The sequence below is a fragment of the Aedes albopictus genome, chromosome 2 (genome assembly GCF_035046485.1).
Source record: "Aedes albopictus strain Foshan chromosome 2, AalbF5, whole genome shotgun sequence".
NCBI lineage: Eukaryota > Metazoa > Arthropoda > Insecta > Diptera > Culicidae > Aedes > Aedes albopictus.
In genome coordinates, this window is record NC_085137.1 from 450670177 (window position 1) to 450688693 (window position 18517).

General features: G+C 43.4%; 1 protein-coding gene across 12 annotated transcripts in view; it reads left to right on the forward strand.

Annotated features, from left to right (window-relative positions):
- The window catches only part of LOC109419679 (titin), a 556752-nt gene that overhangs the window by 436516 nt on the left and 101719 nt on the right, over positions 1–18517 (forward strand). For 7 of the 12 annotated variants that reach the window (XM_062853862.1, XM_062853857.1, XM_062853859.1 and 4 more), the window contains 4 exons: positions 10263–12087; positions 12176–12537; positions 12775–15537; positions 16083–17568. In XM_062853862.1, the coding sequence (XP_062709846.1) occupies positions 10263–12087; positions 12176–12537; positions 12775–15537; positions 16083–17568 (6436 nt within the window). The remainder of the gene's footprint in view (positions 1–10262; positions 12088–12175; positions 12538–12774; positions 15538–16082; positions 17569–18517) is intronic. The other 5 variants (XM_062853858.1, XM_062853861.1, XM_062853866.1 and 2 more) reach the window with 5 other exon arrangements.

Sequence of the window (18517 nt, forward strand, 5' to 3'; positions counted from 1 at the left end):
TTGACTATATGGGCTTAAAGACTATTTTCCTTTATTTCCTCTTGAACAGAACAAACAGTAAACGCTGCCTATTCTTGTGGTAACAAGTCAACCAATTTACTTATTCTTTCCGGCATCTCTGGGATTCCTCCAGGTTTACTTGTTAGGATTGATCCAGATATTTATTATGAGATTTGTGTTGTAGATTTCCTGCTTGGATTGCTTCAAAAATTGCTCTCGGAATTCTCCCAGGGATTATCCATTGAAAGCCCTTAAGACATCCCTTCAAGAGTTTTTGCTGGTTTTTCTCCAAAAATTTCGCCGGGAGTTTTTATAGGAATTCTTTCGGGATTTTATAACGATTCATTCAGATGTGTCTCTTTAAAATTCTTCCAGGCATTCGTCCTGTGATTTCTCCAGAAGCTTTTCTTGAGATTCGTTCAGAAACTCTTGCTAGGATTCCTCCAAAAATTGTTGCTGATATTCTTGCAGTTAACAACTACCGAAATCTTAAAACTGAATAGCCGAAAACTTCGAGTATTCCTGCAGGTCTTTTCTCAAAAATTCTTCATGGGTTACAATTGCTACGTGGATTTATCCAGGGATTTTCCTAGTTTCTAGACATCCTGCTGGGACTTCTCCATATATATCTGATTCTGGTTTGATAGTTCAGGAACCTCTGCAGGAGTTCCTCCAATATTTTTTCTGAAAATTTCTATAAGAACCCTTTCAGACGTTTTCCTAAGAATTGTTCATGCATTCTTCCTATGATACCCTCAGGGATTCCTTCAGGAACTCCTGCTAAGATTCCTCCAAGAATTCTTGCTGGTTTTCCTGTAGGACTTCATCCAGTAATCTCTTCAGGAACTTCTCCATTGATGTATGAGCCTCCAGTTAGCCTAGTGGTTAAGGCTATGGATCGCCAATCCGGAGACGGCAGGTTCCATTCCCGTTCCAGTCGGGAAAATTTTCTCGACTCGATGGGCATAGTGTATCCCCAAGTAACAATTCCATTGCTGATTCGTTTTGTTTGATTTTTATTAAGGTTTTATTCAAGCAATAATGAAAACTCACAGTTTTATGACTGCTTTTATTAAAACCATTGATAAAATGTTTTATAGTATACTTGAAGATATTCATAAAGACAGATTTTAAGAGTAAACAAAACTTTCCGATATGTAAACCTTCTGGTTATCATTATTACCACAATAAAACTGTTAAAACTCTCAACAGATGGCGATCCGTTCGATTAGTAACGACATCTGTTGGTGGAAAAGCAGAAACTACGACACTGCTAGGTTTATTGCGGTCATCATAAAAGTAAACTTGCTTTCGTTTTATTTTCGCTGATTATGGTCGTCGCCATATTGAATAATTAGCTTACGTGAATGGAAAATAGTTAATTTTGCTTAAATAAGCAATGAATTGATAGTTTGCCACCATTTTCATAACATGCTCACATAAATAAACTCTCTCTGCTGAGTTTTCTTGTGATTCGAGATAATTTTACTAAATTCACAAATTTATTTATTTCATTCCAAGATGATAATATTCACTATTTTCGAAGCGCATTAATTTTATGATTCTGCAGCCCCAATATTCACGGTAAATTCGAATGCGCATAAGCCTACCAGCACAATAACTACTAAAATATTACTTTGAAATGATCGCTTTCTACTTACGAATGATGTATCCTCCTGAACTTTACGTGCCATCGCAGAAGCTTCTCTGCATCTTGAGCTGTCATAGTTTTTGTTGAAAAAAAAACAACAACAAACGAGAATGGAACATTTTTCAATTAGGTTTTAAAACGAGTTTATTGCTACTCTTAATGCGGTTTGCAAACCCTCTCCGAGAGTGGTCCACTTAGCCAGATGATGCTCTTAAAGAGGTTATCAAGAGGTTTCGATGTATGATTCAGTTTTATTGCAAGTTTTATAAAATTGGTCATGAAGATCTCTTGTAGAGCCGAACAAAACTTAAAATGTTACTTGGGATCATTGTCCTTGCCTTACAATGTACAAATTCATGCAATGGCAGGCAAAGAAAGCCTTTCAATTAATAACTGTGGAAATGCTCAAAGAAAACTAAGTTGAAGACAGGCAGGCCAAGTCAGTGTTGAGAATACTCACTTGCAAGAGTGATACTCATTTGCTTCTATCTCAGTCCAGAAGCATACTATCAAAAAATGATGAAGGGCTTTTAAATTGTAGTGTAATCTAAAAGTTTGCCGAATAAAGTAAAGATCGCAGACGCATACCAAAGTTGTGAGAGAGCTGTGAGTACAAGGTGAGTAAAATTCGCGTAATTCATACTCACCTTGTGCTCACAGCTCTCTCACGGTTTTGTTATGCGTTTGCAACCTTTACTTTATTCGGCAAACTTTTAGATTAAACTTCAATCTAAAAGTCCTTCAAACACCATTTTTGATAGCATGCTTCTGGACTGAGATAGAAGCAAGTGAGTATAACTTTTCGCTAGTGAGTATTCCCAACACTGGGCCAAGTTCCATTGGGAACGTAGAGCCATAACGAAGAAGAAGAAGAAGTACACTGAAAAAAAGAGTCATGGTAACGGTGATGGGTGACACTTTTACCACTTGATTTTGGTAGACAATGATTTATTTTTGAAACTACCATGTCCAGGGTACAATTTACCATGTCACTTTTTATTTACATTTTATGGTATTTTCCAATATTATTCCATAGTTAATTTTACCATGTGTGTGGTATGGTATGTGTGGTATGGCATGGTAAGTTTGACTATCGTAACATGGTTGGAATTACTGTGTACGTAATTCAGGAGTAGTGTCATCCGTTTTTACTCACTTTAAAAAAAAACTGTAGATAAATAATTAACATTCAGTTTATTACATTTTAATCAAATAAAGCTTTCAATAAATACATATAACAAACATTTTTATAATAAATTTCCGGGAGATGTTGGAGCGGAGTTTTCTTAGTCACCATCAGCGGAGCCGTTAAGGACAAGCGTCTTTATATCCCGCTTCAACAGTGCATCTGAACTTCAAACGCACAAATCTTAAAAGCAAGCTTCAAACATCAGTGCATTTCATTATTCTGTTCTTGCTCACTCGTAACAAGCATAAAATAAGAAGATCACGTGCGTTGGTTTTGTTTACGATGAGATTTGTGCCCTCGAAATCGTGAGTAGGTGCCAAAGTCGGCCATTTTGGAATTCCAACAAGTCTGTCCTTAAAAACCCACAGAGTAATTTTCCGACCCGGATGCTTCTGGAGGATGCCTACAGGCTGTAGCTGAAGTTCTTGATTTCATTCTTCCGAGCCCCAGATTTTCAGCGATTGCTATTCTGATCTGCATATTTTTCCGCCGGTTGGATGAATTTTAAAATGTATCTTTCCCTTTGAATGAATTAACGATTATCTCACCCACTAGCTCAAACGACGGATCATTGCACAATGGTCCACGAAACAGATTTATGAGGAAAGATGCATTCAGCTCCTTCAAATAATTTTCTAGATTAATATGGTCTTCTACAAAGTTGTTCCTAAAAAGAAGGCCCTCTTTTCAATATACATGAAAATTAGGGTAGTCCATATTTTCAAAGAAATTGGTAACCAAACTTTTTAATTTGCAAGAATAACTATATACATTCTTCGGGAAAGTTGTAGATCTATCAATTTTGAGCAAGTTTTCTGAAGACACTTTTTATGTAGCTTTAAAATTGATCGAGCTAAGGTATTTTTCGGAATAAGCTTAGGGTGGTTCAACAAAAACCGGTTTTCTGGCGTTAAATTTTTCAGTTTCGATTTTTCATCAAAGTCGCCCAAGAAACACTTATAAAGCATTTGGAGACGCGTCATTTCGTGCACTGAGATGGTCGTTATCTCTTTTGGTTCAAAAGTTACAGGTATTTTATCCAACATGCTTGAAAACTGGTAAATTCTTTATATAATTCTGCGAAATTTCCATAGAATTCAACTTCAAAGTCTAATACTTTTCCACGAAAACCGTCTCAGAAAATTCTAAATATAACTCTCAGACACTTGCTCAGAAATTTTATTATGAAAGACAGTACGATTTTTCTCAAATGACTTGTTTAAGTATTCATGAATTCTTGTTGGAATATAAATACACTATTTTTAATCCTCTTATACCCAAATTTGTAATTTTGATCTAAATATAGTTTTTTTTCTGTCATCTGAAATCGATTTAAACATGTTTTAATCAGCGGTTCTTTCTTCACGATTTTGTGAATTTATATTTTTGATTTTTTTAAAGTTTTTATTTTCAAGGGATGATGCTTTTTTTATATTTTATATTTTTTTATATATTTCTTGGAAGTCTATTTGAGAGACTTATTTTTAAAGTAAAAAAAATGCAATTCTGTAATTATTGTTGATTTTTTCATAGGAAATTTTATTTGTCGTGTACATTTTTCAACGGTAGTTTTAGAGTTCATTCATCTCCACTAAACTCTTTTACTATGATAGAATGATTGGCAAAACTTTTAAAATATGTTATTGTTCCGATTCAATAAAAAAGAAAGGGGCTGTTCATAAACCACGTAGACCAAATTTTGGTCATCTCAGACCCCCCCTCCCCCCTCGTAGACTTTTGTCCATACAAAAATTTTAAAATTTGTATGGAGCGTAGACTTTGGCCAGACCCCCCCCTCCCCCCAAAAAGTCTACGTGGTTTATGAACGGCCCCAAACAACATCTGAAAGGGGACCGAAATATCAGTATCTCGATGATTTTAAAAATTTTAAAAACGGTCTGAAAGACAACAAAAACCATTTTGGGATATGCAATATAGCCCCAAATATCAGCCAAAAATATAATAGCTATTATTTCCCAGTATAGAAAAAAAAAATACAAAAATGCCATTAAAGGCGGGTTGTTTTGGTTTTAGAGGGTTTCAGAATCAATTCACCTATTTCTATTCAAAAAGTTTTGCAGAAATCTTTTCTTGAAGTAAAAAAATAAATTGCTTTCAACTAGTCAAAACTGGTACTCGTGCCCTAGTCTAAGTTATTTTGGATAAAGAAAAAGGGCTGTTCATAAACCGGCTTTGGGACAGAAGGTCGAAGGACAAAAGGTCGAATGAACAAAAGATTTAGTATACCAATTTACCAGCTGGAATGTCTCGCTTATAAGACAAATTTTTTTGAAAAGTCTTTGTTGCTGCTCATTGAGAGAAACATTGTAGTGCTGTTTTAGAAATCATATAAATTTTAGTCACCAACAATTTTTTACGAAATTTTTCCGTCTTTTGTTTATAGGCTGTTCTTTCAAGTTGTGTTAATGTAGTATTTATTTAATGGCAATTCAGTTTGATTTTTAGTTGAGGAATTTATCCTTCTTAAATTTATAGGCTGTTCTTTTAACTTTTGTTACTGAAATAATAATTGTTTCCTTAGGGGCTTATTTTTCAATCAGAAATTTTGCCTTCCTCTTTTCAATAGCTGTTCTTTCTTACTGTACTGCAGAAATATTAATTGATTACTTGTGCTTATTGATCATCCCCTCTTGGATTAATAGGTAGAACCTAATAATTAGGCTGATACAAATTTAATTTTGACTTTTTGTCCCCCCCCCCCCCCATCAAAATTTTTTGGCTGGATTTTGCATTTTGAGGGGGCAGATAAAAAATTATTTATCAAAATATCGGACTTTGGTGAAAATTCTTTAACAAATCCGATGAGTTTTAAATATTTTTCAAATTAAATGCTTTATTATTTTTATCCCCCCCCCCCCTCGACCCGCCAAAGAGTGGTGGGACAAAAAGTGAAATAAATATTTGTAACCGCCTTATACTGTATAAGTAAACAATTTCATTTTGTTTGCTCATACAGGCAAAAAAGTAATACAATTTTCAATCCTCCTCCCCCTGTCCTTTACTAAATATATTGCTTGTTACACTTTTGCAAACCTCCCTCCCCCCTATAATCGTGACGTACTTCACCCATATAATGCCCAGAGATTCGTCCTTTTCTGATTTACAGACTGTTTGGCTTTATTTAATCGCTGTAATGATTGGAGTTTCAAATGGCAATATTCCGATCTAAGATTCATCCTTCTTCAACCCATAGGCTGTTTTTTCAAGGAATATTGTTTTCCATATTGAAACTTATGAATGACATTACTTTCCATCATTAATGGGCATCTATTTCGAATTGCAATGCGATAATAAATTGCTACATATAAGCTATTGCTATTGTTGATTAATGTTGGTATCACTGGTTCTATTTTTTAATCGTCGATTTTCTGTCGAATTCTGATCACTTTTTCTTGTCTTCCATTTTGCCTTTAGTCTATTTAACCTTTTTTCTCTTCTCGACCTTTTGTCCATTCGACCTTTTTTCCTTCGACCTTTTGTCCTTCGACCTTTTGTCCTTCGACCATATGTCTTTCAACCTTTTGTCATAGATTCCACAATCCACGTAGACAAAAATTTCCCAGACAACCAGTAATCGTATAACAAGTTGCATAAGATGATAAAGTGGAGGCCATATGCGTGCATGCCTTCATTTAGGCGCATGTGAAACGTACGCATATTGCCTCCATTTTAACATCTCATTCAACATCCCATACGATCACTGGTTGACTGGGTTGGTAATCTCAGACCCCTCTTCCCCCTCGTAGTCTTTTGTCCACACAAAAGTATTGAAATTTGTACAGAGCGTAGACTTTGGCCAGAACCCCCCCCCCCAAAAAGCCTACGTGGTTTATAAACGGCCCCAAAGCTTCCAAACAAATATCCTAACAGCTCAGAAATGTCCTTACACTGTTTAGTTCTTTTGGAGTCGAAATATTTTAAAATGCTCTGGCAAAAACTCTGATTAACCTTCCTTTTGCATCACGTTGGCAGCAGCTCGCTGACGTAGTGTACGGTTTGGGTCAAAAATAACCCTAATACCAAAGGAGGGTTAAACCAAATAGACGTCCTAAATGAAGTAGAGGCATCTGAATCCTCTGAAACTCATTGAAATGGCTCCGGAAACCCGGTGAAACCCCCACAAACTCTCTGTAACGCACCTTAAACTCTCCTAAACCTAAAACAATGCCACTGAAATCCCTTGTAATGCCCCAGAAAACTGTTGAAACTTCTCCGAAACCTCCTGAAATACCTCCGTAACTATGGAGATCCGTCAGCTCCCTTAAACGCATAATTAACTGAAACCCAAAACGCCCCAGAAACTCCCTGAAACCCGCTGAAAATTCTTCAAAATCTCCCACATAGCCCCAAAGTCCCCTGAAACTCTCTCTTTCTTCTTGTGACGCTTCTGAAATCCGCAGATAATCAGCTCAGCTGTAACACCACTGGAACCCCCTGAAAGTCGCTGTAACGTCCCAGAAAACTCCCCAAACCCCTCGAAATCGCCCTAAGTACACCCTCAAAACCTCCTGAATTCCAGGAAAATCTGGGGTTTCAAGGGGTTTCAGGAGCTTTTCAGATGACTTCAGGAAGTTCCAGAAGACCTAGAGGACCGTGAAACGTCTCTAAAACCCCGTGAAACCGTCTGTCACCTTTTGAGATATCTTGAAATGTCCCTGATACGTCCCTAAAACCCACGAAACCACCAGAACTTCTCCATAATCTGCAGTGCGGCAGCTTCCTTTGAATGCCCCAGGAAACCCCTGGAATTTGCTCCTCTTACTTTCGATCTCGGAAACTTTACTTAATTGAAGTACTACCTAGTTTATGTACAATAGTCCCTCTTTTTACGTCCTGTTTTGATTTATGTCATTGTCAATTTATGCCGCCCCCATTCCATAGCATATTTATAAGGTGGTTCCAGTAATGTACATATACATATTTATTTTTGCCTGGTTGTTCCTAATTCGGCTACTCCCACAAGAAATATCCGCTTTTGAAATAAACAGAAACCAAAATTATAGAAAATGGTCAACACTAGCACAGTATTTCTCTTTTATGTAGTGCTTTTACCCGAGCAGAGGAGAATATCAAATTCGTAACAACAGAATCACATAGCCTGTTTTTATATCATAATTTGTTATTATTAACTTATCAAAGTATTACTTATTTATAACATGTTTTGTTGGGTAATCTTATTTTGTTATGATCAAGTTATTGAGATTCATCCACTCAATAAAATTTCAATAATATACTTTTTTGTTGACCATATTTTGTTATTATTGTACTATTGAAAATGTACAAATATGTGATGAACTATAACACAACAATAACAAGTTTTCATATTCACTGCGAAATTCATTGTTATTATGTTGTTATTGAATCTAACAAAACATGTTATTGAATTAGTCTTCCAGGAACATTTTTTTGTTATGATTTTTGTTATTTTGCCACTTATGACAGACAAGTTTATAACATAATAAGATTGTTAATCGCACAAAAATTACTGATTTTATTTTACAGTTATTATGCCAAAATAACATATTTTATTATGCTGTTGATATTTTCTTCTGCTCGGGTATTTCCCTAGTTTCTGCATTGTTTCCACAAAATATAGTTCGAACATGCATTTGAGATATTGATACATAGGTTTGTGGATTGTATTTTTTTCTCTTAGACCAGTCAAATCTGGTTCTTGAGCTTGGTTACCCTAGCCTAAGTAAAATTTTTAGAAAAGGATAAGCTCCTTATTTGAAAGACTTTAAACGAAAATTCTAACAGCTTTCAAATGTGCTTATAAATTTTAATTTCTTCGGAGTCGACGATTTTTTTTTTTTGCATATTGAAGACTTGGCTCAGAATCACATATCCGTATTAGAATAGATGCAGCTATAAGTTATCATTTAATAACTTATAGCTGAAACTTTAAATCTGTCTCAAGTCGTTCCTCTCCAGGATCGACTCCATGAAAAATTGATAGTAGTAGAGCTTGCAATCTTTAACTTTTTTAACAGTAGTGAAACTTGTCAGCTCTGAGCACACATCAGATTAAATGCGCTAAAGATCTTAACGATATAGTACTTAATATTCTCAGATTTTTGTGAGAAGATTAGAACCGATAAGCATCAAAATCTTAATCTGCATCTGGCAACACCGGTCCCAACCGTACACCCACTGCGTTTCGGGGGGACAAAATCACTTCAAACTCGAACCGATCGTTAGTGTCATTCTACATTCCCTTGCCGTCCTGTGCAACAAACGGGTGCGTAAGTATCATTCGCAAGTTCGTTCCTCCGTTCGTTCAGACGTTCAGAAGCGATTTCGTCCCACTTTTCATGGACACAGTCACACATCGAGAGACATCGCAGTTCATCTCAAACTTTACATTTGCTCGCCTTTTGCTTTTACTTTTCTTCTTATTTCTTCTACCTCTGTGTTCTGATCCCAGCTGTAGTACTTCTATTTTCGAATCATTCTCCACTACAGCTACCCCCTACCCTTCCTCCCCGTGTAACCCCCACCGAACCACCCTCTCCGGTCGTTGTCAACATCTCCCCATTCGATCGACAACGACGACAACAACAACAGGAAAACTTCTATTCGCTCCCATTTAGCAGCAGCATTTCGATATTTTCCCTCATCATTTCCTGCACCGCTGCTGCTGCTGAGAGATCCCTGCCTGCGTGCATGCAATCACAGCGCCGATAAACTCCACTGCGCCCTGCTGCCAGCAACTGGTGGCAGCCCAACCGAAACCGAAACCGAACACTACGGGCGACAGTCAGTTGACGTTATTTATCTTCTCGGTGTTCCAATTTTGTGTAAAATTTAATTATAATATTTAAAAATAGATAAATTACAACGACGACGAGCGACGGGTCTTCGTCGTCGTTGCCTTCGGCAGGCTGTATGGCTCAGATGTTTGCGTGTCTTCCAACTGTCGCGCTAGAAGCGCGCAGGCGTCGTTGTCTACCACCGTACGTGTAGTTCGGTGCAGTTAACAGTAGTAGCAGTAGCAGCAGCTGGCGAATCGTGATTTATGACTGCACCCGAGTTCGCACTCTAGGGCAGGGTGGTAGTTTGGAGGAAGGTGTCGTCACTGTACGTCGCGAGCGCACCCACCTGTGCAGCAAATGAGAGTGCTTCATTGATTAGTTTGTTAATGGCTGCCGTGTGGGATCAAAGTTGAATGACTCGTGCTCATCATCCCAGCGTTGTAATGGGGCGAGGATGATGGTTCGTCCCTGATGTCGTCCACCCACTATATTGTGTTGTGTTGAAGCTGTGGCGGCGGAGGCGGGGAGGCAAACGACCACATATACAGTTAAAAAGCGATCCCGAACTCCACGATCGTGAGTGCCGTGGCACTCACCGAGGAAGGCCGAAAAATGAAAATTCTCATTTTTCCCATTTTCATTTTAGTTCTTCTACGAAAACGGCAGAGCGCAATTGGTCATAGACGAGGCATTCCTGAAGGATGCTGGTGTCTACACGCTAACTGCCAAGAATATCGCCGGTGAAAAGTTCTGCTCGTGTAATGTTGTTGTGAAGGGTCGTCTACCGAACGAAACGTCCGATTCCGAATTAGCCAGTGATATGGAACCAGTGAAACCATCCGTCCAGCTCCAGCTCAAGGACGTATCGGTGTTCGAGGGCAAACCGGTACGCCTGGATTGTGTGATCGTCGGTCAGCCGGAACCGGAAGTGATCTGGTACCATGGTGATCGTCCTGTGAAGGAGTCTACCGATTTTCAGTTGCTTTTCCAAGGAGATCACTGTTCGCTTGTGATCCGTGAAGCGTTTCTAGAAGATGCTGGCGAGTATCGTGTCGTCGCTATTAATAGCGCTGGTGAAGCTTCGAGCAAGTGTAATCTAATTGTGACACCGCTGAACATTGCGGAACCAGCCGTACGTCAACCGGCCGAGCGTGTCCTGCCAGCGTTGGGGGCGCCACCCAAGTTTGAGCGCCTTCTCAGTGACATCCTTGCGACCGAGGGCGAAAAGTGTCAGTTTGAGTGCGCCGTCAGTGGCGATCCCCGTCCGAACGTCAAATGGTTCGTGAACAATCGTGAAATCGTAGAAAACCCGCGTGTTCATTCGGTGTACCGCGACGACGGAGTTGTGAAACTGGTAATCGAACAGGTGTTCCCCGATGATAAAGGTGTTTACACGGCCAAGGCCTTCAATCCGTCTGGGGAGGCCAAGTGCTTCTCGAATCTCATCGTGAAATCAATTAACGCACTCGAAACCGATTCCGTTCCGGCGTTCCTCAGCAATAGTGTTGTGTGTCCGACGTTCAAAGAACTGTTTGCCGATCGCGTTGTGAAGTTGCATGAATCGACGAAGTTTGAGTGCATCGTGGTGGGTAAACCCCAACCGAAAATCAGATGGTTCTTCAACGATCAACCCGTTCAGGGACACGACTTCCTTGTGTCAACCAGTGGAGACCGTCAAGTGCTTACCATCCCGGAGGTTACACCGGAACTGGCTGGAAAGATTACATGTTTTGCTGAAAACGAAGCTGGAAATGCGCAATGTGTTGCCCTTGTGAGATTAGCTGACGCCTTTGGGGCATCAATGTTACCATTGCAGCCGCTGGTTACGGCTGAATCAATGCTTCAAGTTGACAACAGTGGGTCGTCCTTTGTGACGCTCCAGAAGCAGGTGACCACTTCTTCCTCGTCTTACTCCTCCTCGACGGTGGTCGAGAATGGAGTATCACAGTCCGAGGTTCACTCGAAATCCGCCCATTTGGATCGCTCGTTCAAGCAAGTCGGTGGCCAAGCTCCAGAGATCGCCGAAACCAAGCAGTTTGCGCAATTCCATCAAGCCAACAACCAGCCTCCGATGATCCAGCAGGAAACATCTATACTCAACATCGCGAACAATAACGCTTCCGAGTTGCACGAATCGATCATTGCCAACTCTGGTCAAATCAGCACTGGCAAACCGGCTAGACGTAGTTCAGCACCACGCTTCGTATCGCCCTTCAACGGCAAGATCGTTGATCAGGGTGCCGACGTTGCATTCGAAGGCATCATCGATGGCTACCCGACGCCTGAAGTGAAAGTCACGAAGAACGACGTTGAGCTGCAACCGGATGGCGAACGGATCTCTGTCTCCTACTCGCTCAACAAGATTGTAGTCGAACTGAAGAACGTATCGACAAACGACGCAGGACGTTACACCGCAACAGCATCGAACGCCGCCGGTGCTTCATCCACCACTGCCGATTTGGTCGTCAAGAGTAAGGACCCAGCTCGACAGCGACAACATCCTTCTAGCGTCTATTATTATCTATCTTCTTCCTTCTTCTTCTTCTTCCACTGTCACAGAGTCTATCTTTCCACCAGTGTTTGGACGCCGTCTTCAGGCCCAGAGTGTTCACCGTGGTGAACGGATTATTCTGGACGCCGAAGTTAGCGGAACGCCTGAACCAACCGTCGCTTGGTTCAAGGACAATCGTCCAGTCCAAGAAGCTCTTCGACCAGGAAGCTACACGCTGCAACAGGTTGGTCCGACCTGTAAATTGATCTTCGAGCAGATCGACTTAGCCGACGGCGGCAAGTATATGATCGTGGCCCGTAATACGGGTGGTGAAGCGCAGAGCATTGCCGATATTGCGGTCATGGAAGCGGAACAACCGCAACCACAGCCGCAGAAACATGTATCCTTTGTTGACGTACCAGAGCCGCAGGTAATTATCCGATTTAGAACGCGTGTGGTTAATCGATTAGAAGTGTTCGGGGTACTAGTTGGGAAAATAGTGAAATTCTACGCACAACCACCGTGATGACTCTGTGATTAAATGTATCTAGCTTTCATTCAATCCTAATATCCACATTCCGTATGTGTTCTTTTTTTCATCTCCATATCTGTGTTTAACTTCCACTGTCATCAATCGATCTATATATTTCACGGCATCATACAACAGCCTCAACTAAGTGGTGAAAGCATACCCGGCGAGTCCGGCTTCACCGCTCGTCAAGAGTTCTCCGCCGAATCCAAGCTTCAGGGTCCCATCACAGAATCCACCATCGTCACCGAAACACGTCGTACAACCGAGGCCACCATGCGTATGGAACACAAGGTCAACTTTCCAGATCTTCCAGTTACATTTTCTCAGCGTACACAGACACCAACGATTCCACTCCGATCGGAGGGAACCATGGCACAGACCGACGTACAAACAAGCGCTACCAATACAGACCAGGTAGCGACACGCACTGACGCCACACAGACACCAACACCACCAAAACCACCGTCAGCCAAAACAGTGGCCTCACAGACACCTCCACAGGTGGAACCCAAGCCATCGGTAGAAGAACTCAAAACCGAAACGAAGCGCAGTGCGTTCCAGTACTTTGAAAACATCGCCACCAACGGAACAGCGGCACCACCTCCAATGGTTCCAAAACCCACCTCATTTAAACCACTCAAATCACCACAGGTCGCGATCGATCAAACACACAAGCTGGTAGGTGAAGAGAAATTCATTTATAATGTGCACACTCCCGGTCAAGATATTCGAAGCTATCAGCCGCCGGAACCTCAACTCCCATCTGATCCGAGTAGCACCTTAGAGTCCACAACGACGAGTAGTAAATTTAGCTATCAAACGACGCAACGTGTCGACTTCCTTCAGCCTCAGGGCGTAACAGTTCCGACTCCTCCGATATATCACCAAGAACCTCACCCTCCGATCATCGAAACGCACCCGCACCATCCCCTTCCGAAACCCGACACGACTCCGATCCCTCTCCAGGTACCCACAATCATTGCAACCTCCGATGCACCTCCATTCATCTGTCGACCACATCCGGAGCGAGCACGCAGTTCGTCTCCGAGACCTTCGGCCGAAGCCATCGCAATGGAGAAACTTTGGACTACTCCAAAAACACCCGGCTTCGGTACACTACCACGCACCAGATCATCATCTACTACACCTTCTGTTCGTAAACATTCGCTCGTAGAGGATAGTGAACGCTCAAAGCCTAAATCCAAATTTCAGCCAATGCAGAGCAGCTTCTTTAGTCAGCAACAGCAACAACAACAGCAGCAGATGATGTATTCATCCTTTTCGACGACACACCAGTTGCAGACTTCGAACTTGACTCAGCAGCAGTACTCGCAAAGCATGCAGTACCAGCCGTACAAGCCATCCGAACCCCTCCCGGCACCTCAACCGATCCAAGCTCCACCACCAACCATGCCAGCACCCAAGCCGATCTTCACTCCTACTCCTGCCCCGGCTCCAGCTCCTCAACCTTTCAAACCTGCTGTCGCTCAGCAAACCTTCACTCCTGCGCCTGCACCATTCAAACCTGGTCCCCCGCAGCAACAGACCTTCGCTCCTGCACCAGCTCCAGCTTCCGCTCCGTTCAAACCTGCTCCTCCACGACAACAAACTTTCACTCCTGCTCCAGCTCCAATTCCTGAACCAGAGTTCATTCCGGTACACCACTCCCTCGCTGCGACCTCCACCGGTCCATCGTTCATTTCTGGACCTTCCTACAACCAGACCCCACAACCGTTCAAGCCTCTCCCACCACCGGCTATCACTCCTAGTGAGCAAAACCTCTCCGCAACTCCTCTAGATTTCGCACCCATCCCACATACCTTTGTCCCTGCCCCAGCTCCCGTTCCCGCTCCCGCTCCACTTCCTCAATTCGCTCCTGCTCCAGCCCCAGCCCCTGCACCCGTTCCCATGCCACAATTCACCCCTGCTCCTGCTCCTATCCCACAACCCACCTTCTGCCCCGAACCCATCCAACAGCTGCCTTCTCCACAATTCGTCCCTCAACAACAACCCTTCCAAATGGAGCAGCAGCACCACGCGGAGTTCGTCCACCATCAACAGATGCAGCAATACCACCATCAGCAACAGCATATCGAAGAGGAAATCTACAAGAAAAAATCCGTCAAAGAAACCAAACAGTTGTTTGAGCAATCCATCAAACAGCAAGACCTCAAGTCGCCACGCATGATCCAACAATCGCTTGGCACGCTCCAGTCACCAACTCGCCCGATGACTCTTCCGCCCGACTTTGGCTACACCCCGGCCGAGATTGGCCTCGAGCCGGGACCGCAGCCCACGATGGGCTACGCTCCGAAGTCCTCGAACGAACGCAAGAGCTCCTACTATCGTGAGAAGATCGAACAGTCATTGTTTGAGAGCATGGATAAAGTGCCGGAACGTGTTCCGGCTGGCGGTGTCAAGATTATCCCGCCGAGCCCTCGGCGCAAGTCACAGACCCCGGGACAGTCGGATACCGCCGGGATGACTCCTGGTTCGTTCGAGCAACCGCCGGAAGCTAAGAGTACGCCCACCGTGGCCGCCAAGAGTCCATTCACGGCAACCGAGAGCGAGTGCGAGAGTGACATGGACGTGAGCCGCAAGGTGAACGGAGTAGTCAGCTCGGGCTATCTGGCTGATACGGAAGAGGTCCAGAAAACGACGGTGGTGTCGTTCAGTGAGCAAAAAACCGAGAGCTTCAGTAGCAGTAGCAAGACGGAAAGTGTCGTAGTCAGCTCATCGGCTGACGCCACTCAACAGCAAGAGGAGCAGAAGGTTGAATCAATCGAACCGAAGGTTGAGAAGGTTGAGGACGCTGCACCGACCGCGACCGCCGAAGTTCAACAAGAACAGCAACAACAGTCGGAGCAAGCTGTCGACGTTACCGACGAGGTTACCAAGGTTCGCTAAATGCTTGACAGCTCTTGATTGATGTTTGTGTGCGTGATCGTGCGTGAATTGGCTTGTCCCGGCTGCCATATTGGAAGCCATTTTCTTAAGTTGCTTTTGCATGCCAAATTTTATGATTTCTAGCATTTTATTCCTACAAACTTGAACGTATGATCGTAACCCTAGCAAACAGAGAGTGAGTGCTAACGAAACACACAAAAAATCAGACCAAACCGAAAGTCAAATCGATCTATGTCAAAGGTTTATTTTTGCTTCCTACCCAAGATCAGCTCGACGCGGCGGCAGCCAACGTCACCACCGAGCAGACCCAGACTGCGCGCGCAAAAATAACAGAAAAGAACCACCAATCTCAACCGTCTTATCGACGCGGGCTTGCAAAGACGACAACGACGACGACAACCACGACGCTTCTTTGCAATTTGTGTGTCAATGTGAAATTCCTGGCTTGAATTGTTGCGCTTTGCAAATTTCTGCTTCTAATTGGCTTTTATGTTTTCTTCCTTTTTTCGATTTCATTTTGTCAATTAACAATGCAGGAAACCGTCACGCTTCAAGAAGAAGGACCACAGAACTTCCTGGCAAACAAGGACCTCCCGGAGGATCTACAACCGGTGAAGGTGCTTCCAACAGAGGAGCCACTGCCAACGCTGAAGCATGTTCCAGTTCCAGCAGCCGTTCAGCCGGTACAAGAACCACAGCCCGTGGTTGAGCAGATACCGTTGGTCCAGGAGCAGCCACCGATGCCTGTGGTTGAGCCAGTTGCTGCACCGACCTTCACTCCACAACAGAACGGATACCAATCGGTGAGTGATTACGAGAGCGATTTCGACAAGAAGACGATTTCAACCCCAGTTTGGCAGCCAACTCCAACGGGCCCATCCGATTTGGGCTACAAACCAGTCCATCCGGTGTTCAACCCACCAAAACCACACGAAACGGGTCCAGCCGCACCACCGCCATCAGTATTCGATCCGATCGACAAGATTCAGCCAACTCCTGTCCAAAAACCCCAGCAGTTCACCGAGAAGATCGAAAAGCCCACACCAATCAGCTACACTCAAAGCACATCGACCACCCAGCAGAAGTCCTCGTCCTTCCAGTCCTACCAGCAGCAGACCTTCCAACAGCAACAACAACAGCAGCACCCCGTTTCCTTCCCACCGGTTGAACCTACGCCGGCCTTGTACTACACCTCGGTTACAGGCCAGCCGGTTCACAACACGATCGCAACCGAAACTTCCAACACTCTGCACATGAAGGAATCCACCGAGACCAGCAACCGAGTGGTCAACATGTCGCAAACGCAACGGGTCGTCAACCTGGAATCCAGCAGTCAATTCATGGGCCAAAAACCAGGTCGCTTCACTCCTGGAGAGTACCGTGAAAGCGACTACGAATCTGATGGATCCCGCATTCGTCCGCTGTGGACTCCTCATCCTTCGGACAGTGACGAACCGCATTATCGCAGCGTGCGACCGCAATTCAAACAACCACGGTCGGCAAGTGTGCCTCGAGCAGGCGAACACATCCAAACGCCCATGGAATTCGACACCGGTCCAGTGCTGATGCCGTCCAAGATCGAAATCGCCTCGAGTCTCGCCTCCACGAAACAGCAAAGTCAAACCGTAGAATCCGTCGAAGTGCTCCAGACGCAGACCCTCGACCGCAAGTCGTCCTTCACCAGTTCTTCCAAGCGGCTCGCCACCTCGCACGTGTCCAACCTGCGTGATGACATGGCCGTCAAGGCCCACAAGGTTGCCCCCATCAACTACATCCAGAAGGCGACCAACCAGGCGGAAAGCATGTCCCAGTCGTTCAAGACCAAGGCGTACCATTTCACGAACGAGGTGATGACAGACATGCGCAAAACTCCGATCAAGCCGATCCTGAAGAACGCTTTTGGTTATCAGGTGCCGGTCACGCCGGTGCCGACGATGGTGACTCCCACTGCCACGACGCCTACGCCGACGGCCGACGCCAATGCGCAGGCCTATCGGGAGGAATCACGGGTGTCCCAGTACGGTGAGTACCTATTGTTTTTATTACCCATACTTTTGATTATCGTGAGGATGATTATTCTTGGTCCATTTCAACGATGCAATTTGAGGTGGTGAGACTGTGATGATGGGTGCAAAACAAGAAGTCGGCGGGGAAAGACAAGACAAAAATGTTAAAAAAATAAATAGGAAAATTTCGCATGAACAGATGACAAATGTTTTCGGTTCAGTTATGCCCATGTGGCGCCCAAGCCTTCCAGATAAACTAATAAGAAAAGAAATGATGCACTTTTAACATGCAGTAGTAGTAGATTTGAAAAGATATGCAGCCTGTTTTTTTTTATTTCAAAAAAGTTTACAATGTTATCAACAATACGGCAAGAATTACAGGCTTTCGCTTTTGCTAAGTCTATCCACTTTCGGCGAGCGGTAATGGCGGCGGCGGGCATATCCAACCGGTTCAGATTTTGACGTTTCTTGAGGGAAAGTCAAAACAGTTTCATTCTCCTCCTCACCTCTTCACCTACCGTTTGGTGGCGCCAACCGATTGCGATCCCCAAGAAACATCAAAATTCGAATTGGTTATTTGTGCCCGCCGCCGCCATTACCGCTCGCGGATAAGTGGGTAAAAATCAGAGTTTTCAACATAGACATTTTTTTTAGAATTGTATTTGAACTGAATTTTGAAAATTTACATATACATAGTAAGCACAAGCTCATCAGGCCAACGGAGCATCTTTAAAGATTCCTAGAAAATTTCTACATAATTACAAATTAAGGCTTCTTACGGCATCATCAGCATCGGCAGCCATGTTGGATATGCCGGTCAAAATTTCAAAGTGATAATTCTCTGAAACCAAAGCGAATATTTGTATGAAAAAGTATCACTCTATTTGCACACTCGCAGTGATTACGATGATACTTTTTTCTGCTGCATTGCTGCAGAATTGACAATTTTTTATTCAACAACAATT